The sequence below is a fragment of the Lepeophtheirus salmonis genome, chromosome 5 (genome assembly GCF_016086655.4).
Source record: "Lepeophtheirus salmonis chromosome 5, UVic_Lsal_1.4, whole genome shotgun sequence".
NCBI classification, from domain to species: domain Eukaryota; kingdom Metazoa; phylum Arthropoda; class Copepoda; order Siphonostomatoida; family Caligidae; genus Lepeophtheirus; species Lepeophtheirus salmonis.
The window spans coordinates 41,908,419-41,931,851 of NC_052135.2; the positions used below are offsets into that span (position 1 = coordinate 41,908,419).

Sequence of the window (23,433 nt, forward strand, 5' to 3'; positions counted from 1 at the left end):
AGAACAGCTCGCATAACAATTGGGTGTTTACCGTCGGACGGTTGGAAAGCGTTAAAAGCAATGGGATTTTTGTTTTTAAAGATCTGCAGATGGGTGCTACATGAACTCAATAAAAGGCAGCAAGAAAACCGAAAGACCACTTGTGAAATGCTGTTCGCCCAGGACAAAAGGATGTAGTTTTTTCATCGAATCGTAACTGGCGATAAAAAGTGGGTCTATTTCAAGAATCTGAAACGAAAAAGATCATATTTTGACCTTGGCGGCAAGACCAAACCGACCGCAAGGCTAGATCGCTTCGGAAAGAAGGCAATGATGTGAGTGTTCTGGGACCAATGCGGTGTTTATGGTATGACCTTCTACAACCCGGTCAAACCGTTAATGGTGATCGCTAACAACTACAATTGGCCGATTTGAACCTTGTTACACGCCAAAAACGCCCAAAATATGAAGCCAGGCAACACAAGGTAATTTTCCTTGATGACAACGCACCACCTCATCGCTCTATTGCCACCCACCAGCTTGTTGAATCGTACAACTGTAAACCTTTTGCTCATGCGGCTTACTCATCAGACTTGGCGCCTTCCGATTATGACTTGTTTGTATCGATGGGCCACACACTCAATGATTTAAGCTTCGATTCTCACGCTGAAGGCAAAAAATGGATCAATGGCTGGTTTGTAGCCAAAGACGAACAATTTTTTGGAAAGGCATTCATAAATTGTCTGAAAGATGGGGGAAATGTGTTGTTAGTGAAGGTGCATACTTTGAAAATTAAATTTGTAACCATTGGTTTACAATAAATCTTCACTTTTTTTTTAAGTCCCATTTCATAGGCTGGTACATATTTTGTATTCTTTGATGAATCATTGCACATTTATATCAACAAGGATTAGTCTGATTAAACCTTTGAAAGTGATGCTAAGTGCCACAAATTGCACTGAAAGTATACAAAATTCATTGACACAATTAGAAATTGATAGATTTTATTTTGAAATCCGCCATATATAGGGGTGGGCAGAAGTATCCTGACAATATGATCAAGTAAGTTTGAATAATAGTAGATGGCATTTTAGGACAACATTTATTACATATGAAATTTAAATTGAACAATTAGCTGTTGTATAATTCAATGTGATAAATTACTACATTGATCACCAGCTGTAAACAGAATATAAAGGCTGAGCAGGCCTTTATTACTTCTTTCTTGTTGAAGCAGGCATGTTCCTCTTCACAAGGAGCTTCAGGGATCTCAAGGAGCTATGAGGATGTTCGTTTATTTTCCTTCTCTGACTACAACTAGAAACCACACGGGTTAACGTCGGGCTATTGGAAGGCCACTCAATAGCTTTGATAATGACTTGCTAATGCATGCCAGTTTTGGCAACATGACAAGGCACTGAGTCTTGAATCCACATGAACCTTGTATCTCGAGTATATATGACTTCCAGCCATGACATCATAATATACTTAAGAAGGTCCACGTACACTGAGGAGGTTAACTTGAGGCCGTTTTCAAAAATGTGAACCGGAATGCAATTCAATTCAAACTAAATACAATTATCTTGCACAGGAACTTGGTCTTCATCAAAGAGGAATATTACCTCTGTCCTCTCCAAGTCAGTGGTCATTCTTTGGGTTGTAGGCAGAGCCCAAAGTAAAGTTTGACTCATCACTGAATAGCTTTATGATCCCTAGATTTGATTTACAAATTGGCAGAGGTTCTTGCCTCTTAGCGACATGATATCCTTCATCTTCGTTGTAAGAAGGTGACGCCTTCCCCATATACATTCTCCAATCATGAGCAGTAATTGAGATGCCAGGAATCTTTTGACGGACCACATAGCCAGGAAGTGGCCAGTCTGCTTTTTGGCTTTGTGTAAACCACATGAGAAATGGAAAAAGCCCCTCACCAACCTTCAGTTGCTTGCTGACGTCATAGACGGTGCTTCCGTCATTTTTAGTGAATTTTATTATTGCCTTAGCATCGTTACCAGTATTAGACAATTCTGTAATTCCTTTTAATCATCCCTCTTGCTACTTCATGGTAAAGCTGAAGAGATTAAGTATAAAAACAAAAGTTCCTATATATGGAGGATCTATATTCTATCTATATTCAGTAGAAGTTAGAGTTTAGCAAGATAAACGCACTAGATCTAAAAAAACAAAAAATAATTAGAAATATGTTCTCCTAAAGGTTTACTTCTACCCACCCACGTAGGACCCAAATTAAGCATCATAAATGAAATGAAGGTTCTGGACTATATTTAGCATTCTTGGCTACCTCAACTCCTCCCAGAAATTTGAATACCAAGCCTATAATTGATCTGAATAATATGTCTATGAAATATAAAGTTAAAGATATAATAGACCCTGCTACAACGGATTTCGGATGCAACTTGCAGGAGGTTTACAGTGTAATAGAACCTTATAGGCCTAAATCAAATTAAACAATTAAGAAAAAAGACTTGCATTTAAATCAAGTTTATAACGCTGATCAACCCACTTTGTTTTGAAGGTTGGTGATGAAGAATAAACAAGCATTTTGGAATGAAGAAAACATCCCTTTGAAGAAAATAAGCAAAGAGAAATTATCTGCATTATTGGGGGGGATGCTGCTGGAACGCACTGCCTGTAACGAACTATCGGTTTTAACGGACACCCTCTTCTCTCTATTAGTCCGTTAGATAGAGGTTTGACTCTATATAGTATGTAAAAAAAAAAATTGGGCATTCCTCCTTCTCTTGATTTTTATTGGAGATTGTTTTTGTGTCAATTCACAACATTTAAAATTAAGGATTGACTATAAATTTGAAATTACTTCCTAATGGTCATGTTATTTGTTACCCTTTTGAATTTATTCAATAACTATTCGTAATATGTCCCTTACGTTATGTATCCTTGATTATAATAAAGAAATAATAGATAAAAAACCATATCACGTAGATATCTTTGTAGACGATATATATTTTGAACTATTCATTAACGACCAAGTTTTCAAGTATTTCATTTTTACATATTTAAATAATATATCTAATATTATAAAACAATTAATTCAACTTCATTATAATTTGGTTACCGGAAAGATAAATTTTAGAGGTTATGTTATCACGTAAAAATCTATTAATATTATTCATATATAAAAATAAAATATTTTTATTAAATTTTTAATATGAATTGTCTTAGACTTTTTAATTTTGATAGACATCTAAGTAAATATTGGAATTTCGAACACAGGGTCGTTATTAAGATTTTTCCTATGAGGTTAAAACAATTTTTTTTATAAATTCAAACTACTAATTAATTGTTTGTATATAGAGCGAGTTCTTGTAATGACAACAATGTTGATGTAGGTCATTTCTTAGGCCTGAACAACCAAGTTTTATAGCAATGAAAATCGTTTTTTAAAGGAAATAGTAAACTCTAAGATGTCAAAATGGTACGAACAAATAAAAGGGCGTAAACCTTTCTCCCCATAAAAATCGTATTACTCTTTAGCCTACTTTTGTTAAAAATTCTGTCAAAAAAGTACAAGGGAATTAATTGTTAATTTAAAGTTCCCGGGCTAAAGGGATTTAAAAACATTTTTTTTCTAGGTCAGTAGCAGTCTTTCATTATGATGCCAGGTTTGAGCGCGATCTGTAGACCAGTTTGCTTGCAACAGCTGGATAAGTGAATCTACATCACTAGGGCTCAATGATTTTTCCAATAAATTTTTTTCTCCCTCAATTCTGATGATTGTAGGCTTGTTTGCATGTCATACTAGTATATCAACGTCTCATTACCAGCTATTATGAGTTTCATGAACGTTGGGTCGGAATTTGCATGATCAAGCATGTCCGAAGAGACTTGCTCACGGTACTTTTTTTGCAGAAAATTCAGCTCTTTTGGAAGAAGCCGTGCAGCGACGCTTCCCATCATTTTCAGTCAGAATGGTACGAACTGACTTGTGAGAGATGTTAAGGCAAGGTGATAACTCCCTCAAGCTGGTTTGACGATTTTTTTATTCAATGACTTCGTGCATTGTAGAAATCGTGGAGCGCTAGTGAGGTGGACTCACTTATCCAGCTGTTCCGAGCAAACTGGTATATAAATCGCTCTCAAAATTGGCATTATAATAAAAGACAGTGCTACCAACTTAGAAAAAAATGATTTTAAGTCGCTCCAGCCCAGGAACTATGAATTAACCATTCCTTGTACTTTTTTGATAGAATGTATAACTGACCCTAAAATTAATTAAAAATATGTTATTACATCGTTATACAATCTTATTTTCATATTCTTGATAAAAATTAAATATTAGAATGGAAATAATAGAATATTTTTCTCAAATTATAGTAATTTTCTCGTTTTTAATCGATCAAGAAAAAAAGAGGACAAATCTAGCCATTTTTAGTACATATTACTTTGATTTAAATAAAATATCAGTGTTTATCGTTTGCATGAAGTTTTTTTCAATACAAATGCTAATTCTTATCTAATTCATAAAACCATTTGATGAAGTTTAAGCAAGATTTGTTGGCAATTTGTACATTTTAAGTATTAAAAATATCAATTCTGAGCGCCCAAAATGACGTCTCCTTCAATTATGATGCAATTTATGAGGTCAGTGAAAATGCACTATTATCTATTAGTAAATATTAGAAATAATCGATGTTTGAGTGAATTATACCAAATTAATTGTTATTCAAAATTCAATCATTTACTCAATGTAATTATAATTTGAATACACGAAGCCAGTGTGGGATTTGATGGCGCGTGTTAGAATACTACAGAAAAATATAATAATAATCAACAAGTCGTCGTATTTAAATTGTACAATTTGCGCTTGATTTTTTGTTGCTTCAAAAAGAGCGCTTGAGACTGTTAAAGGCGTAATGTTAATGTTAAATGTACATACGTACGTAAATAGAAAAGGAATTGAGGGGCAACACGCGCACGGACATAGACCTACTATTTATTGTTAAAAAATTGTGTTTCAGTCCGTTTTAGTGAGTGTTGCGGTTACAATGTGTTTTTCTACATTCTAATATAATATTATTTTGTTAAAAGTGTGCGATTGTTAATATTATATTAAAAATGGGGATCCCAAAATACGGGTGCTGTTGTTGCTTCTCTATGAGAACAGGAACAATTCTTGCAGGAATTTCTACCATTCTATCTAATTTATTTTTTATGCTTCCCTGCATCTATGCGCTCATCAAACCGGAATTCTGGGCTGAAGGCTATAAATTAATTGAGAATTGGGTTCTTGGAAATCACTGGGACTCGGATGTTACAAGTGTAGCTCTTCGTGGACTAGGTTATATATCTGAGCATAGTGGAGTATTGTTAATGATTCTGATTGCTCTCTCTACGTTCCATGTATTCAATTCCCTCATCCTTATTTTGGGAGCTCTTCTCATTCGGCCTCTATTATTTCTTCCATGGATGATCCAAGACGCCATTCTGCTTCTCATTGCAGCAATCCTTTTTGTATTGTGGGCATTTCTATCTTTCTTCGTGGACGTTCTCGTTGCTGTCCTATTTCCTGTTATATCGGGACTTGTTCTCGGATACTGGATTTACCTTTGGAAAAACATTTATCAATACTACTGTCAACTTCGATCTGATGCACTCCTTGATCCTCTGGGTCGAGCTACTATCTATACCAAGCTGCCGGCTGGAAGTGGAACTGCATCTTCTGCATCTTCCACGAATGGGAGTCGACGTCTTCCTAAGCGTGTCTAAAAGATTGTTTGGAACAATCTTAATCAAAACATGTCTTAAAGACTTTAGTAGTGGATAATCCAAATTACATAAATGTATATTGGCAGGAAGACAATTGATCTATACATAATCTACTAAAATTTTATTCTAAAGGTGCAATAGCGATCAACGCAAGATAGGTTACCTTCCCTTAATTTACAACTAGTGGAAGGAAGACCTCTAACAACACTCATGCAATTGCATTATTATAGACTACATTGCATAGAGCCCATTATTCATTCAATTTCTAAAAATCTTACCATATGTATCTATAATATACGTAAGCAGTGTGAGAAGATACTACATACATTGTCAATATACCAACTACAATTTCTCAAAAACACAAATGCTATATCGGAATATTTTACAAATCGACATTATGTATACCAATTCGCGATATTTCACACACATATTATTGACTTTTGAAGAACTAATGTTCACCATGAGCTTTTCTTTGATTAATATTAATTTCTATAATCATTGATTTAATAATAATACCTATATTCTACATATTTGAAATATAAATTTGTACATGATGAAGCATCAACGCCGTCTGTGGATGAGTACCATTATTAATTAGATAATGTATCTTTTGACACAATAAGTTATTTTATGTACAAGTTGTAACTTTATAAACAGATTGTATGATTTATTATTTATACGTTTAATTACGCTTTATTTAATTACATCATCTGTCATTTTAATAACTCCACTATTGATGTTTTAATTTTGATCGATAAAACTACGCATTTATTATGTTTTTTCGAGTAATATAACTGTGGACATTTGGACTTTATAATGTGCTACAGAATACGTCCTATCAATTTGTAATTTTGAATAAAAAAAGTTAAAAATTGCATAATTCATATATAGAAAATCCATGGAATGTTATAGGATTGCATTATCTTCATTACAATTTTCTACTCTAAATTCTTCATTTAAAAAATGTCTTATCATTTTTGAGTTGTAAATTTTACATGTTACAACTTGTACACGAATATAAATACCATATAATACATTTGTCATAATAAATTATTCATGACCTATTTTCAGCAAGTAGTATCTCCTTTGAAAAAAAATTGATATGACCCCATTTTCAATCTTCCATCATTTACTAATATATAATTTGTTCCTCAGAAACAACTAGAATAATCACACTGTCTTAATATTTTTGCCTCTCGACATAATTAGAAAAATAAAATATAAAACATGTTTTGCATTAAGTTACACAAATATGGAGCCCCTCACAATTTCTAATATGTGGCTTGTCATGCAAAAGTAAGCAAAATTCATTTTTTCTCAAAATTTGTGATTAGATTGGTATTATTCGGCAAATTTTAGTCAATTTCTATCAACAAGTTATTAGTATTAAAAATTGTTGAAGGCACCATAAGTTACACTTAAAGTAGCCTAAACTTATGGCCACAATAAAAGAATGGGAAACTGACATTCTAATCAAAAGACCATATCGGAGTCATTAAATGTATCTTATATAAAATAAAGGTTCTTAACTATAGCTTATTAATTTATCCAACGAATTTGAATACAAAGCCAATCAAATATGCGTATGATATTTTAGATTTTATGTTTATATGAAGTAAAAAAAAAAAAATCTCCTTTTCTTGATTTTTGTTAAAGACTGTTTTTATGTTGACGCACCACATATTTATAGCTGAGCCATTTTTTTATCATTTTGTTTGTGTGCTGTGATTTAACAGTTAGAAGATTCCAATGACTCGTCATTAAACTAATTGGATTGTTATTTTTTCGTTTCCTTAGGGTTTATTGTTTATTATATCACTTGAAACAGCCGGACGTCTGCATTAGTCATTTTGAAAAAAAATCATTATATAACCAACAGAAAGTTAACTATCATTTATTTAATGAATTTACCTCATTAAAAGCATATAAACTTATTTTCTTGAATTTATTAATGTCATAATAATTATACCGTTCTATTAATGACACATAAATCTATCATAGCAATATAAGGAATTTTCTTACATTCAACAGAAAGATCAACTAAAAATTGCAAAAGTTAAGGTTTAAGATATTTGATGACCTAATTTAATAAACTGCAGTTAAATATCTCAGGATATTTGGTTGGATGCTTTATTATAAGTAAAATATCATTGAATTCGCAAATGTACCTAAAAATGATCACATTCAAATTATGTTAGTACATACGATACTTTTTTTTTTTTTTTTAAGATTGAAATATATGTAATTAGGAAAATATTTATAGAGTAAAAGCATGTACTGACTTCTTCCAAGAAGAATGTACACAACTAAATACTCATACAATAAACTTAGTAGTATATGTACATATGCTCCTGAGATAGACATTTACTTTGTCAACTGTCTAAAAACAATAATTATACGTAAATACTTGGGGGGGTCACGGTAACTAACGGTCAAATTCCATTAAGTTTTTTTGTTTTTTTTTAATGAAAAAGAAGTTAAACTCTCATAATAAAAATAATTATATATATTGAGAAAGGAAAACTCGAATGTAGTCTGAATGTATTATCTTGCATATTTCAGTTGAATCAGCTGATAAAGTTTTTTTAGTATGCGCTCAAGTGTTTGAAAATGAATTTGAGTTTTCTTTACTATTACTACATAAAACTTAAGTCAATAATTTCTTTTAATCTGAACAGATGTAAACAAACAAAAATTGACAAATAAGAAAGTGCATTAAAAGTTATAAGTAAGCAGCGTAGGACTCAGTGCATCACAAGTTCTTTGCCACTTGCCAACAATTCTTCAATGATCATTATTCTTTATCAACAATACCTCAAGAGAGAAATTCAATGAAAATAACAGATTAAATGAATCCCTGACCAATGTAATGAAAATGAACTAACTTTGTAATAAATAATCAGGAGAGAAAGGAAAATATAGATTCCTCTTCCCTGACATTACAGTTATCAGGGGTAGTAACATTGTAGTATTCAACATTTCATAAAAACGGTTTTATAGCTAACTAGCTCATCTCCTAAATCCACCCTTTATTCCCCTAGCCATTTTTAGAGTTTTTGACATTAGTGGAGCGATTTTAGGTTTTTTAGGAGCGGATGAAAGAGATGAAGAGGGTCTAGAAGAAGATGAAGAAGAGGATCCACCTCCACCACTACTAGTATTTACCATAGGTCTCTTGAGTGGATTTCCAAACGGAATCGCAGTTCCATTCTTAGCTTGTGCTCTAAAAACACTTCTAGGAGGTTTAGCAACAGTTCCAACATATGCCAATTTTGTTTGACGATAAGATGATTCAACCTTTTTGTAAGAATCCTTTACTTTAACTTTAAGTAAATTTAGCTTTTCTTCACGCTCCACAGTGCATCTTTCAAACATTTCTCGCCAAGACTCCATTTCTTGTCGCTTTTCTTTAGGGAAATTCTTCTTACAAAAGCGCTCCCATAACTCCCCTAGAATTATGATTTAAAATTAACTTTAAATGTCTACTACATTTCTTAGTTGGCATACCGGTTTCCGTCATTAGATATTGATTATGTTCCTCAATTTGGGACAAAGCCTGTGGGCTTGCTCTTTCTAATATCGGTTTAAGTGTAACGAAATCTAGTCCACCGCATTCATAGATATCATCGACATTTTCTTGGAGTACCGTAATACACATTTCCAAAAGTGTTGGAATGGGTCCAAAATAACCGGATCTACAAAAATGAAAATAAAATTTAATGATAAATCATGATGAAAAATATACGGATCATTTGATAATAATGGGCATTGTACAATTGGAATATTAACTTCTTTAGTATTCACTGAATTAATTCATGAACTTGATATGTTTTTTATTAATTATTGTTTGCCTTTTCTCTGATCATTTGATAAAAATATGTCTAAAAAAGAAACGAATCCCTTTAAGTAATAAAGAAATCAATGATAGCCTATAGTAGAAAGAGGTATGAAATTTTTTCAAAGACTAGTATACGTACTTTTTAACCCCTGAAAACACAGCAGTTCGTTTGGAACTTTTACTCATGGATATTAAGCTAGAAAGAGCCTCGTCATCATTTTGATACTTTTTGGTACCATTGTTCGCTTCTTTTTTAGGAGGAAGAGGTTTGTAATTAGGACTGATGGCAGGGAGGAGTAAATCCGAGGGTATAGGGGGAGCTGGAGAAAGTGGAAGAGTCAAGTTATTTTTTTCTGATTTTTTCAAAGATTCTTCTTGTTGTGGTTGTTGGTTCTTTTTACTCGATGAGTAAGAGGAAGACGATAATGAACGTGAGGATTCCTGATGGTGAGATTTTTTGCTACTGCTTGACGAGGATGATTCTGAATGGGACCTTTTACTAGAGGAGGAGGCTGATTCTGATTGGGATCTTTTATGTGATGAGGACTCGGATCGATCTTCTTTTGATGATTTCTTCTTTTTGGACGAGGAGGAACTACTGATGTTCATTAAGGCATTACCAAATGAGTCTGAAGCTTTAAGTGTCTCTTTCTTTTGCTTTTTACTACTACTACTACTACTACTACCACTACCATGACTCTGACTAGAGTAAGATGATTCTCTATCATCGTCTCTATGACTGGATTTTTTCTTTTTGTGTTTCTTGTGGTGGGACGAGGATGAGGAACGAGGTGGAGAAGGGGTGGGAGGTGGGATCATCATTGCTGGTTTTTCTTCTTCCTCCTCTTCCAACTCCGGTTCTTCTTCTTCCGGCTCGTTCTTAACATCTTCTTCTTCTTCTTCTGGTTCGTTCTCAACATCTTCTTCTTCTTCTGGCTCGTCTTCCGTTTCCTGAGGTTGATCTAGAAAATAAGAAAAGAGGATATTAAAGTAATAGTATCTAATAAAAAGAATCCTTGGTCCGTACCTTGAGTGGTGGACGGTCCACTAATATCTTCCTCTTCATCGTCTTCCTTGGCCACAACATCCTTCCATTTGGCAACAAGGAGTCGTGCCTTTTCAGAGACTTCTTCCTGCTCAGATTTCTTAAGGGAATTGACGATTCTCCCAATGCCCGTCTCTTGAAGCAGAGCGATGTTCACTTCTACGCGATCCAACTTGGACAAGCAATGCAGTAAAACTTCAGACTCCTTGGGATGGCGCTCCATTTTACGCTTATAGTGCGATATCACTGCAGAAGAGGAGGAGGACGATGAAGACATGATTCCTTCCATTCGCGATTACCGATCCAATCACCAAGATTTGGGGGCCTTACAATCCCTTTTTACTCAATAATTCTTATATCAATCTGGATACACATTTACTCCATAGGATATCAATTATTATGCCTATTATAATAATGCAGATCGATAGATTGACGTTACATACCACTCATTCACTCTCCTGCTTCGCCACCGTCATCATCACTCCATAGCAGATATCATAAATATCAGGCACTTCCAACACACACAGCACAAACACACAAATTCACACTACTCACTTCATTCCTACAGATAGAAAGGGAAAAAGGAAAGAAGAGAGAGAGAGACAGAAAAAAGAGAGAGAGAGCTAGAAATTTAAATAAAAGGAGCTATAATTCAATAGATATGCTTCTAACTGCAAGAATTCCATATAATTCTAATAATGAAATGTGCGCTGTGTACGTGTACGTGTTTCAGAAGCAGTCAGCTTTTCAATGCTGCTAAAAAAGAGGGTGAAAAAGAAGAATATTGTTAGCTGAAGGGAGATTTATTTCTTATTAACTTGAATTAAACGTCATCAGGAAGGATCCTGTTCGGACTTTATTAATAGAATTATTGATATTATTAATAATAATTATTATTAAATACGTACGTAAACGTAAGAAATCAGACCGGAATATTTTTGTCAAGTCTGATTCGAACCTGTGTATAACTGCTCACACGGAATTCTAGAATACCGTGCTGCTGATAATTTCTTTATTTCTAGCTCACTAGCAAAACTTAGCTAGTTGTTCTATCATCTCAGCATAGCTCATCTTCACCATTCATCCCGCGGATAAATAAGATGTGAGGGATATTCTTACCAGTCATTCCTTTCTTAGCTACAGAAATGAGTCATGTTTCCTTATAATAATCAGAATTGTACATATAATACATCAAGTTATACACCTACACTGAATGGCACAACGGGAGTTGGTTATGCAACTGAGGTTGCATCTACTTTTCCAGCTTTTTGCCCATCTCTAGTCCCCCCCTCCAATTTTACCTTTCCATTCTAAACCTTACCCTCAAACAACCCCAGCATGCATGTTGAGGCAAATAAGGCCCTTAAAGAGATTGAACAACAAGGCTACTCCCAACTATAGGTCTCTGTATATACAAGCGGGAAAACGCATTTATCCCCCAAGATCCCCTTCTACTGTACTCAATGATATCCTTGGGTATCAAGCTGTTTTTGAGTTCACTTCCGTTGTTAAGAATCATATTAATTGCCAGACCATTGTAGATGGGAAATGCTACTCCGTCTCACATAAAGAGAATAAGAAAGAAGCCAAGGAGGCCCTGGCCGATAAAATTATTCCAACACTAGTCAAAGAAAGGTACGAAGCTCAATGTGCTAAAGGGCCTCAAATTGACCAATATGGGCAATTGGTCGATTTTGAAAAAAGGGAGGATGAAGTAAGTTTTATTTACAAAGTGATCAAAGATGAATTGAACTGGATAGTCAGCTAATGTCATTGATTTAAACCCCTCGTGGACGTAATATTTACAATTCTACCGATTATTATTTGGATAAATTGTATTTCAAGACACGAGCTCAACAACATTTTAGAATATTATTATTGTACCTATTTCTTAATTTTTCTTTGATCACGAAACAGGTTATCTGTATATAATATACATAAACTTAGCAATTAAACAAAATATATTATTTTTTTTCGTATTACAATTTATATATTTAAACAGATAAAGTTGTTAATTAATCAATCAAATCAAAGTTTTTCCATCCAAATTATATAAATCTATTATTTAGACTCCTTGGGCCTCTGTTTGCTCTTTGGCTTTGTACAAGTTATATGAGGAATGGACAAAAAATGGCTTTAAAGTCCCAGAAAAACTTTATAGGCTCAAGGTAGACAAGAAAGATACAAATCACACAATAGTACCAGGGGGTGTTGGCCGAATTATTTCAAATGAGCAAGATAAATTGATCCAACACGATAAAAATATAGTAAGCATATCACTGACTTTGCTAGTTTATGACATTTTATGTATATTTAATTGACCAATCAAATGAACGGAATATCGAAATTATATGTAAATAAATAAAAGTCGAAGGCTATATAAAATATTGGAATTATTCTATAATGTACCTATATACTGTGATAATGTATCTTACATTAAAACTATTGTTGTAATGTTTATAGTTATATTCAATGGATAACAAAATACTACTGATGATTATATTTCTATAGTTTCCAAAAGTATCTCCCAAGTTGTTAGCAGTGTGGAAGCAAGAAGAAGCAAAAACTGGAAAAGTAATGCCCGAAAATCCAACTAGTCGAAATCCAATTCAATTATTAAACGAAATAAGGTCAAAAATCAAATTTAACACAGTACCAACTGGAACTCAATCAAAGTAAGTATATATTATGTATTAAAAATAGTCAAATCTAGATAGGATTTCGGTTTCAATGAAAATGTTATTCTTAGGTGAAGTGCATTTTAAACTGTTAAATTTAAAATTTTCAAAATCTGGACAAAATTAAATTTTTGTAGGTACATTTAATTTATACATAAAATAATTATATTTTTCTTTATTTTTGCATATTAAAGTTCCAATTTCAATATAAAATGTTACTATCTAAGCCAATCCTGAAATGATGGAATCCATGTTCGGTGGTATTATGGATTATTTTTTGTACAAATTTATGAATTTGATGAAAAGTATATTTAAGTATTTTTTGAAATGTATGAAAGTTAACATCAGTTCATCTGTATTAATCTTGCTCTTAGATAGTGTTTCACAATCTCGTTAGAGCAGTAGTTCTCAACCTTTCAAATATATCGACCCATTTTAGAACAAGCAATCAAGGAACAGCTCAATTTCTTAAAATATCTTATATATATTCATTTTTGTACAACAAACTACCATGCATTCGATTACTTATTTATACAACACTCCATACGGAATTGTTAATGCCTTTAAGTCCAAAACGGCTTCTCTTCAAACCTCTTTTACTTCTACCCTGCAGCTTTGACCATCATTGACACAGTGTTCTTACTATTCTTTAAAAAAATCTAGCCTCTGAGTGAAAAAAAATATGTCAGACGCTGTCAAATTATTAATTACCGTTCACACTACCAGTTATTAATATTATTAATAATTATTCGATCCTCTTTTTTTTTTAATTCTATATTAAAGATTTACTTTATATATATGTTGTACATTCCTTGCCAAAAAGATGATTCCCAAATTTAACGGATATAATGTTTGATCTAAACTTCATTATTAGTATTTATTACTATTTTTATTTTTTTGTAATTTACTTGTAGAAAAATGTTAAAATTCATATCAGTAACACTTCTAGATTCTAGATTATGTCATGCTGATGAAATAAAAAGGGAGTAGTAATATTGTGAATTAGGTTTTGCCATTTGATTTTTAATAACCAAACCACAAAAATACACTTCGCCCAACATGAGGTTGAATGAGTGACTCTTGTTCTACTCCAGATATTAGTAGAATTCATTGGCAGAGCACCTGTTGAAAAAGCACTGATGATGATAACTATATCATTAATGTAAAAAAAAATATATTCAAGAAAAAGTTGTTATTGCCCAGATTTGACGGTATAAATATTAAAAATTATAATTTTTGTTCAATAATGATTTTTTTTTGCTTCGACATTTTAAGTCTGGTTCCACGAACTCGACTTAAATTGATATCAGTTTAAGTGTATTTAGTTATAGTTCCTAAATTGAATGTAAATTAAGTTGGTCCCAAGATATCCAGAGATAAGTTTCTACGTATCTTGGTTTGGCACAACTGGACCCTAGTGATCATAGAATATTTAACACGTCATTTTCTTATATATATGCATTTAAAAAGATCATAATTATTTTATTTTTATATTTTAGTATTCATTATGTGTCGTGCATGGAAATCGATGGAGTTGTCTATAGTGGAAAAGCGCGAAATAAAAAGGAATCAAAAAGGTTTTGTGCAATGCATATATTAAAGTCAATTTACATGATTGAATATCCCGATAGTCCTGTGTAAACTAAGGTTGTCAATTTTTCTATAAACTATCCACCTATATGTATGTTAGGGGTCATTCATAAACCACGTATTTTTTTGTTACCTTCCCCCTTTAAACTCGAATCTAATGTAAATTTTATATACTCCGGGGCCTTTTTGACCTTTTTTTAGAAGACAAAATATTTTAAAAGCCCTTTTTTAATAATTTTTCTCCATATTTATCACATTTTAAGAATAGTTTTTCTATTTTTGAAGTTTTGTTCCATGTTCCTGTGACGTTATCTTATGTCGTGCTAATTATAGCAATATCAAATGCATAACATCATACAATTAATACATGTTTTTAGTTGTTGTTATTAGGTCATTTTCGTGGGACGTATGAAATTCAGTCACGGTTTGCTGGTTGAAAATCCCTGCTGTATATCATACAGCATACCATAACATCCCCTTCTAATTGACTAGGTGGTTTGTGAATGCCCCGTATATTGTATCAGGTTTGTTATTTTTTAGTTGTAATTATGAGGTTGTGTGTTTAAAGAGTAGAAATTATAAGAATTGTGCTTCTAATAACTTAATGAAATAAGTAGGTATATAATTGCTATGTGATATTTCAAAAAGATTTTTTTGAATTTCACCAAAAAGTGGTTGTGTTAAAATTGGATCTGATAATTTTATTTTGTCTAATATTCGTTTATGGATAATTAATTAATATATGTAATTGTTAGGTGTAATTTTCTATTAATAAAGAAAATTATTATAATGTTTTTGTTTATTTAATATTTATCAAGATGATATTTGTATTGTTTCTTGCAACCTTTCCTTAACTAAAAACTCAAAATAAGTTGGTAGTAGTTGTAGTATTTTGCCCATTCTTCCGAACTGTTGGACTATTCCTCATTTAATAATTGGTAGTTAGAAATCCCATAATAAAAGTTAAATTGAGTTAAATCAATTGACGTTATCATAGGTCACTAGTAAAATCGACAGCTGAGAAAAATATACCTAGTAAATGTTTTAGGATAGTCCTTTTTTATCTCAACAGTAGAACTCGGCCCTATTGCGGAAGTAGCGTGGATAAGCGATGCAGTCGAGTTTTGCATCAATTTTACCAATAAGAAATAACTGAAAACGGATTAATCTGTTCTCAATCATCAAGTTTTTACCCTAGCGTTCCACATTTTTTTAGAAAATTTCAGAGTTAATTATATAATTTAAATTGTGTTTTTGTGTTATCCCTTTCTTGGGCCTATTTTTTTAAACCAGTACCACAAAAATACAGCACAGCCTTACAATGGTTTAAAACTCATTAAACTCGATGCCAACAAGTGGCATTTGATCGAAGCACAATTGTATTTTGTTTACAAAAGTAATTTGAATCAGGTTGGATTCCAAAGTTTAGTTTGAGGTCAGAGGTAATGTTTTTTCGCTATTTGGCTTCAAACTCCGACTATATTGAGTACTAAAGTTGTCCAATTCCGGTGTTTTACTTTATATTGACGTTATAACATTTATTGGAAACTAACTTCAAAAATTGAATGTTATCAGAGCCTTCAGTTTTAATAAGCCCTTTCAAAAGATTTTTGCTTATATAAAAGTTGTTATATATTTCCCCTCTCCAATAATTGTCATATGCTATTCCAAACTTACACCAAAAATCTGTAAAACTTTGCGAGGGTTGGTAAATAAATATATTCTAAGTTGGATTAATCACTACAATCAGTGATTACATAAGGACGCTACACTTGTGATAGTTGGTAAAAAATAGACACATTTGAAGTGGGGGTCTTTAAGTGTGAGTAATAGTCTTATATCATATAATAATGGTTTAATTTGCTGTAATAATGAATACAAATGTTTTTTTAAGAATCCAGGTTTAATGTTTTGAAATAAAAAACTTCTTGGAATCTTAAATATTAATATAAATTATCAATTTTTTTATATTTAATTTTTGAAAACTCATTTTTCTTTAATTTAGGGTGGGACCCATTTCTCCATTATCCATACTCAATTCCCTTGGAATCAAACTCCATTTTTTAACCTTTGCAGCGTTAGATACAGCTATTTTGTTAGCCTTATCAATCCCCTTCTGAATTGCACTTATCACTTCAAGTGGTTTATCTCGAATTATATTAGTGACAGTAGAAGCTTCATAACTGAGAGAGTGACACCAATCCTTTACTACATTGGAAAGTTCCGTCGATGGTTGTCCATTCTTATCACTATTAACTTTGAAAGTAAGGAACACACTTATGAACTTTTTGAGATCGCATATAGCAACAACATTTGATAAAACCGGAAGAAAGTTCTTAATATTATCCTCAATTAGGATGGGAGCAATGTTTTCAACTCCAGCAGTGATAAAGAGTTGTTTTTCTTTGCGACCTAAAATTAAAGTATAGTAATTTATTATTCTAAAAATATCCAGATTCAAAGTTAATCATAATTAAAAGTGTCTCAATTGATATATAGACAAAAATTATTCACGAAAATAAAAGAATTTTTAAAATTATAAAACTTGCTTGTTATTGAATAAAATATATCTTTATCGACAAATCCTAAATCTCTTATATGAAAATGTCCATCTTCATTGAATGAATCCTTGGTTGCTTCTTCATTATATAAGTATCCCATAATTACACATTTTCCTTTGATGCAAAATTCTCCATCCACTTTTTCGTTCAATTTTTTACAAAATTTCCCTGGGTTGATGGAAAAATGGACCCATAATCTACTTTGATAACAATATCAACACTTTAAAAAAAATCAGTAGTTGTTGGCATAAGTGGAGCTCCCCCCACAACTGAACTCTTGTGATTAATCCAGTCCCAATGAATCCGTAATTTTTTTGTAAAGAATTTGATTTCCTAGATTATTTATGACTTTTTTATTCTCAGTTGTATTATAGATAAAGGCACCATCTTTTAATATATTAGTAATAACTTTTTGAGTTTGCTGATTTTTTCTGTTATTCTCTCTTGCAATTTTTCGTAAACCCGCGGTACTCAAAAAGACAAGTTGGTTTTATTTATTTGAGTTTAAGAAAGAGCTTTTAGTGCAGATTCATTTGCAAAATATATTTCACCTCTAAAGCACATAACAACATATCTAAAGCACTGGCTGCAATTTTTAACTATGGATATTTTTTTAGTCCGAACATGTTTTTCTACAGCCGATTCTGCTGCATAAGTAAGCATATTGTGAGATATTATTACTCCTTTTCGATTTTCAGTCCTTCCTTCCATAGGATTGATAGTTTCTCCGTGTTAATCCATGTTCTTCTATAAATACAACTTTTTAAAGATGTTGAATTGGAAAGATACAATCCAGTTGCAAACCCTCCAGCAAATACAGGACCCAAGTTAGAAATCATCCATTCTGGGAAGTTAAAGCTATAGATGTTGACTGTGTGAAATGGTTCAAGTCCTAATTTGATAAAAGCTTTGGCTGCTAATCGAATTTTTCTATAGTATTACTGTAGGTCCATCGCATCTAATCTCCATTGCGCTTTATTGACATTGCTATTTGATTTCCACCTATTAAACAATGATTTGTAACAAACGAAGGTACTGACAAAAGCTGAGAATCAGTTCTTTCACGTCGAATAATAACAGATCCGTCAGATAAGGTTGTTGTATATTCCTAAGCATCCTAAATTTTTTCAGTACTATAAGACATAGTTTTGTCATTGGACATTGTAGTTGATAACTTTTCCAATTTTTTTGGTTAGCTAATCTTCAATAATAATTTGTGACTCATAGTCCTTTTCTTTCTATAAAGTTTGTTTGGAGAGACTATAAGCCTTAAATGAAGGGTTATCTATTTTATTATAAAAACGATTAAATCTTTAAACATAATAATTCATTTTCTTTATTATGAAGTAAGTATTAAGAATACAGTTATATTTTTTCTTTTTTTTCTTTGTCATTCGACATTGTGCTTTCAAACTTTACCAAAACTTCATGTTTAGCTAACTTTCAATAATATTTTGTGATTAATAATCAACAACCTTTTAAGGATCATAAATCAAATGAAGATTCTAAGGTATATTAAACATTCTTTGGTATCTTAACTTGTACCAGAAGTAGTGTTAATTGGATCTTGTTTTATCACATTTTGTTTGATTACATTTCGTCTAGTCTTTGTCATATGTAGTCTCGTCTTTATTTCGTCAAGAAAAGAAAATATGTGCTCCAGTTAAATGAAAGATTAAAAAAAATCTTTTTGTTTCTTACTTGTCATGCAAAAAACGTTAGCTGACGAATACACTTTGTTCATGATTTTTTTTTTTTGTATTATTCCATTTTATATTTATAAGGCTTTTAAAAAAATAGAACAAATATTCTCGAATGAACAACACAATTTAATGATCTTGTAATTTTTTATAATGTGTTATTACTTTCAAAATAAATTAAACCTTATTGTTATTGATATTTATCAGGCATGATGATATTTTAATATACATATACCAGGTGCGGCGAAAAAAAAATTACACTTTCAATATAGAACTTTATCAAGATTTAGTTCAGTCAGTAACCAGTTGTAATAAGGTATGTTTTAAAACTAGTTTTAAAAAAAATAAATAATATGATGTCTTGGCTTTCCCATTCATCGATGTAGCCCCCTTGGTAGCAATGATTGTTGGACTCAATATGAACCCAAAAAGTGAAGTCCATTGGGTTGGCATCTGGTGAGCAGGGGGCACATTTTCTTTGGCCAGAAAGGTCAAGTTGAGGTCCAATCAATTTTGCGCCTTTTTGGATGTATGTGCAGACGCACTATCCTGCTAGAACACCACGTTCATGTCCGAGTAATTGGTCAGGACCAATGGTAACCCTTCTCCTCCAAGGGCTGGACGTAGTCTCCCTGTGAGCCTGTGCCCGACCAGGAACCATATGAGGGGAATGGCCTTGCCGTATGAGGCTAAAAAGCCCAGGGACATGACAGATGCAGTGTGCTTTGTGGTAGCCTCCCCATAGGACAAATACCGAATATAAAAGTATAATTTTTATTTTATTTTGGCGGATTCGCACGGGGTCCACTGTTCATGTCTTCTCATCACTGAAGATCACAAGCTGACTGACCTTGGCCTTATTGAGGTCATTCAGCAGAGCCTTATAACGTTGGAGATGGGTCTTTTTCATGGGTGGTGTTATGAGGGGTCTATCCACCCTCACAAGGTTCTTGCCCCCACCCTTTTTGATGATCTTGCGGACAATTCGGTCTCAAACGCCAAAGTACTTTGCGTGCTCCCGCATCGACTTTATAAAGGCATAGACGGTTGGCCTGGATATCCCAACTACTAAGCAATCTCCTTTGATTTCTTGCCAGCACCCAAAAATGCGTGCACCGAAATTTGTTGGTCACGTTCAGATGGCATTTTCTCGGCTTCTAAGGCATAAAGATATAGTTTTTTTATTATTATTTTATTTTTTGTTTTGTTTTTAATATTTGATAGGAACACAAAAACGTTGATTTATGTAGCGAAAACGAAGTATAAAGATTTTTCGCCGCACTTGGTATTAAGGATATTTCAATATCAAATTTTCAGTTGGATTTATATAAATTGTAATGAATGACAACAATGGTTTGAGCATAATTTTAGAATCCTAAATTCGAATATGGCTCTATTTTTATTTTATTTTTTACATTTATATTGATTAGAAATTGGAAATTTACCGGATATAACTAGATCAATCGTAATTTTTGCCTTGAAGGATCAAAATAAATTGGAAAAATGCATTAAATATCCATAGTTTCCAATGGTTGATAATTTAAAAATGATTTTTATAATATAATGCAAGAACAAGAAGAGGCATAGCCACTGCACCAACAGATTTTACTGACAACAAATTGACTATAAACTAAATATGAAGTTGTAATTAAGTTATTGGGTATTTTAAATACTTTTGCTTTAAACAATTTTGGGTCAGGACATTTTACCTTAAAGCCATTTTGCCTCAAGGATATTTCGCATTAATATATAAATAAATGAGGTTTATAAGTCGTAATAGTTTATTTTTTGTCATAATTGATTTTTTCTTTCAATTTTTGGGTACGTTTGTTAAAATATACCATCACCACTCTTTCTCTTTATAATTATTCTTCTTTTTTTTGTTTCTCTCTCTCTTTCTATACCAAGAACATTTTTCCACTTGACTCCACTAGATATTAAATATGCTGTAACATAGCAAAGTATAGATATAGGAAATTAATGAATGAGATACTTCCAATTTTTATTTTCCTAATTTTAATTTGAATGAGAATGAATCAATGAAGTAGCTAAGAATGAATGATACTAATTTATGTTTTCAATATAAACCCAAGATGTTTTTAACGACCACTTCCACCACACTGATATAAATAAAATAACAATTTTGATATATATATATATTAAAGTTTTATTTATATGCTAATATTTAAATTAAATTAGTAAATTAATTTAGTGGGAAGGGAGTAGCCGCTGTTCGATCTTCAACCTTAACTATGACTAAGGGTGATAATTTTGGTAAGAATAGAAAAGCGTGCGAGGAGAAAAGAAGAATTACTTATGGCATCATTGATTAAATAATATACATCTTCTTCTATCAATCATGAACGTTATCATTCCCGCCTTTATTATTCAATATTAATATAATATGAGATGGTGATAGAGAACTGAATAAAATCCCCAAAATGACGTCGCCTTCTGTCTGGATTTATGAAAATGGAGGCCCAGGAATTTGGAAAATACTTACCGGATGAGAAACAGATGGTTTGTCGGATTTGTCGATATAAATGTGCCTTTAGTCCCCTGTCTAGAATTACACGCCACTCATTATCCTCATCTCATAACAAGAGTATGGATATTCATCTATAAAATCAATTTAACGGTGAATACATCAAGTCAGACTTTAACTTTGATCTCACAACGATGGTTATTGCATGTAATATAACATTATCCATTGCTAATCATCTACGTTCAAAAAATTTATGGAGAAATACAAGGGTAAACATATCCCTTTCCGAGGAACCATCATTAAATTAATGGAGGATGTTGGTACTGATGTCATATATAGAAATACATATAAAAATGTTTTGAGTCATCCACACCAAATGATGATCAAGTTATCAGTAAAAAGTATTTACGAATATCGAGATGGAACTCTGAATTTTGTACTATCTCACAGTAAGTATTCAATTTTTTTTTAAATCTAACCATAAAATATGATTCTATTTTAGCTAAACATATCAAGAATTATGATACACAACTCAGTAAAGGGCAAAAACAACTGCTTAAATGGTCACAACAACGGGGTAGTAGCTTTGGATGGTTTGCAACTATTTTGTCTGAGACTACTTACTTCGCTTTAATACTTGGGTATGATAATTAGGTTTTCCAATATTACATAGTCAATAAATATTACTTTTTTATCACTAAAGGCTTAGCTATGGTTGATGGGCTCCAAGAAATGGTGTTCAGAAAACTCATAAAAGGCAAAAACAACTGTTTAAATTGTCACAACAACGAGGGTAGTTACATTGGGTGTTGCATTATAATTAACAATTGTGTATATCTATCATGATAATAGTATGTTGTTATATAAGCATGCCTAAATAACGGGGAAAAATCTTTTTTTGATGCTCTTAATAGGGAGTAATATCGCCGGACATTACTACATAATTAGCTATTGCTCTAAATCTTTACGATGAATTTATTTATAACATTTTTTTATTAGTATATTTATTGTCTAAATTTTATGATTTGGACATTTACTTTATTATTAATAATTAGTTAGATCTCATCGGTAGAGATATATCTATCCTGTGCACAATTGTACATAGCAACTTCCACATGAAGAAGAGGGGTGATTATCTTTTTGATTAAACTCCACGTCTCGCTTGTGTATTGCAACCTAAAGTTATGACATATTTAACTGAATTCCGATGTTAGAACAAGAAAAAATTATCTGGATCAATCTATTATTTCAATATTCTGTATTTATGATTTATTATTATTAATAGTTATATGATATTAATTGTTTAATTTTGTATATTTAACTTAAATGTTAATGGTTTATTTTTTAGTATGTAGATTATATTTAATTAAAGCCTTCTTTTTTAAACTTTGAGCTTCAAATATATTTCAAATACTCTACTTTGTCGTTCCATTAGCTATTATTCTGAGAATAAGGTTCATAATGAATTACAATTTCATGGAATGTGACGTTTTCAAATCTACTGTAACGGATAAAAAACGTCGAAGTCAATTATACGTAGTATATCTTCATTAAACATTTTGCTAATAAATACTTTCGTTATACCCTCAAAAATCATAATAAAGCAGGCAACTGATAAATACTGATGTGATTATCAGTCATAATCACATCAGTATTTTAAACAATGATACCATGTGTCTTTCTCCCCCCTGTCTCCTCGCACGCGTTTTTCTCTACAATATTATCAACTATAACTATGACACAATCTATCAACCTCCCCCCAAAAAAAAAAAAAGTCCCCTGCTTGACCTTATGACATGATCCTACCTT

General features: G+C 32.1%; 3 protein-coding genes and 1 long non-coding RNA gene across 7 annotated transcripts; 2 read left to right on the forward strand and 2 right to left on the reverse strand.

The window, feature by feature from the left end:
- Positions 1-966: 966 nt before the first annotated feature.
- Positions 967-11,657, reverse strand: LOC121118558 (uncharacterized). 3 transcript variants are annotated; one of them, XR_011780239.1, is made up of 7 exons: positions 11,519-11,632; positions 10,593-11,366; positions 9,705-10,527; positions 9,235-9,422; positions 8,613-9,176; positions 2,211-2,313; positions 967-2,153 (listed from the first exon to the last, which is right to left on the reverse strand). XR_011780239.1 is itself a non-coding variant. In XM_040713138.2 (5 exons), the coding sequence occupies exons 2-5, from the start codon at positions 10,897-10,899 to the stop codon at positions 8,737-8,739; spliced, it is 1,758 nt and encodes a 585-aa protein (XP_040569072.1). In that variant the 5' UTR covers positions 10,900-11,363; positions 11,519-11,657; the 3' UTR covers positions 7,606-8,736. The 3 variants fall into 3 exon arrangements, 2 of the variants coding, with proteins under 2 accessions (XP_040569072.1, XP_071744777.1); XM_040713138.2 differs by lacking the exons at positions 967-2,153; positions 2,211-2,313 and having other exon boundaries at positions 7,606-9,176; positions 10,593-11,363; positions 11,519-11,657; XM_071888676.1 differs by lacking the exons at positions 967-2,153; positions 2,211-2,313 and having other exon boundaries at positions 7,606-9,176.
- Positions 11,658-11,801: 144 nt separating this feature from the next.
- Positions 11,802-15,668, forward strand: LOC121118560 (uncharacterized). Of its 2 annotated transcripts, XM_071888677.1 has the most exons (4): positions 11,802-12,324; positions 12,680-12,877; positions 13,122-13,285; positions 14,788-15,668. In XM_071888677.1, exons 1-4 carry the CDS (start codon positions 11,953-11,955, stop codon positions 14,927-14,929), a joined length of 876 nt encoding a protein of 291 aa, XP_071744778.1. In that variant the 5' UTR covers positions 11,802-11,952; the 3' UTR covers positions 14,930-15,668. The 2 variants fall into 2 exon arrangements, with proteins under 2 accessions (XP_071744778.1, XP_040569075.1); XM_040713141.2 differs by lacking the exon at positions 12,680-12,877.
- Positions 15,669-16,736: 1,068 nt separating this feature from the next.
- LOC121117228 (long-chain-fatty-acid--CoA ligase ACSBG2-like) lies at positions 16,737-17,689 on the reverse strand. Its single transcript, XM_071888678.1, has 2 exons — positions 17,428-17,689; positions 16,737-17,290 (listed from the first exon to the last, which is right to left on the reverse strand). The coding sequence occupies exons 1-2, from the start codon at positions 17,537-17,539 to the stop codon at positions 16,875-16,877; spliced, it is 528 nt and encodes a 175-aa protein (XP_071744779.1). The 5' UTR covers positions 17,540-17,689; the 3' UTR covers positions 16,737-16,874.
- Positions 17,690-21,394: 3,705 nt separating this feature from the next.
- On the forward strand, positions 21,395-22,493 carry LOC139905582 (uncharacterized). The gene is made up of 3 exons (XR_011780458.1): positions 21,395-22,073; positions 22,127-22,265; positions 22,328-22,493. It is a non-coding gene; the product is annotated as an uncharacterized lncRNA (long non-coding RNA).
- The last annotated feature ends 940 nt before the right edge of the window (positions 22,494-23,433 follow it).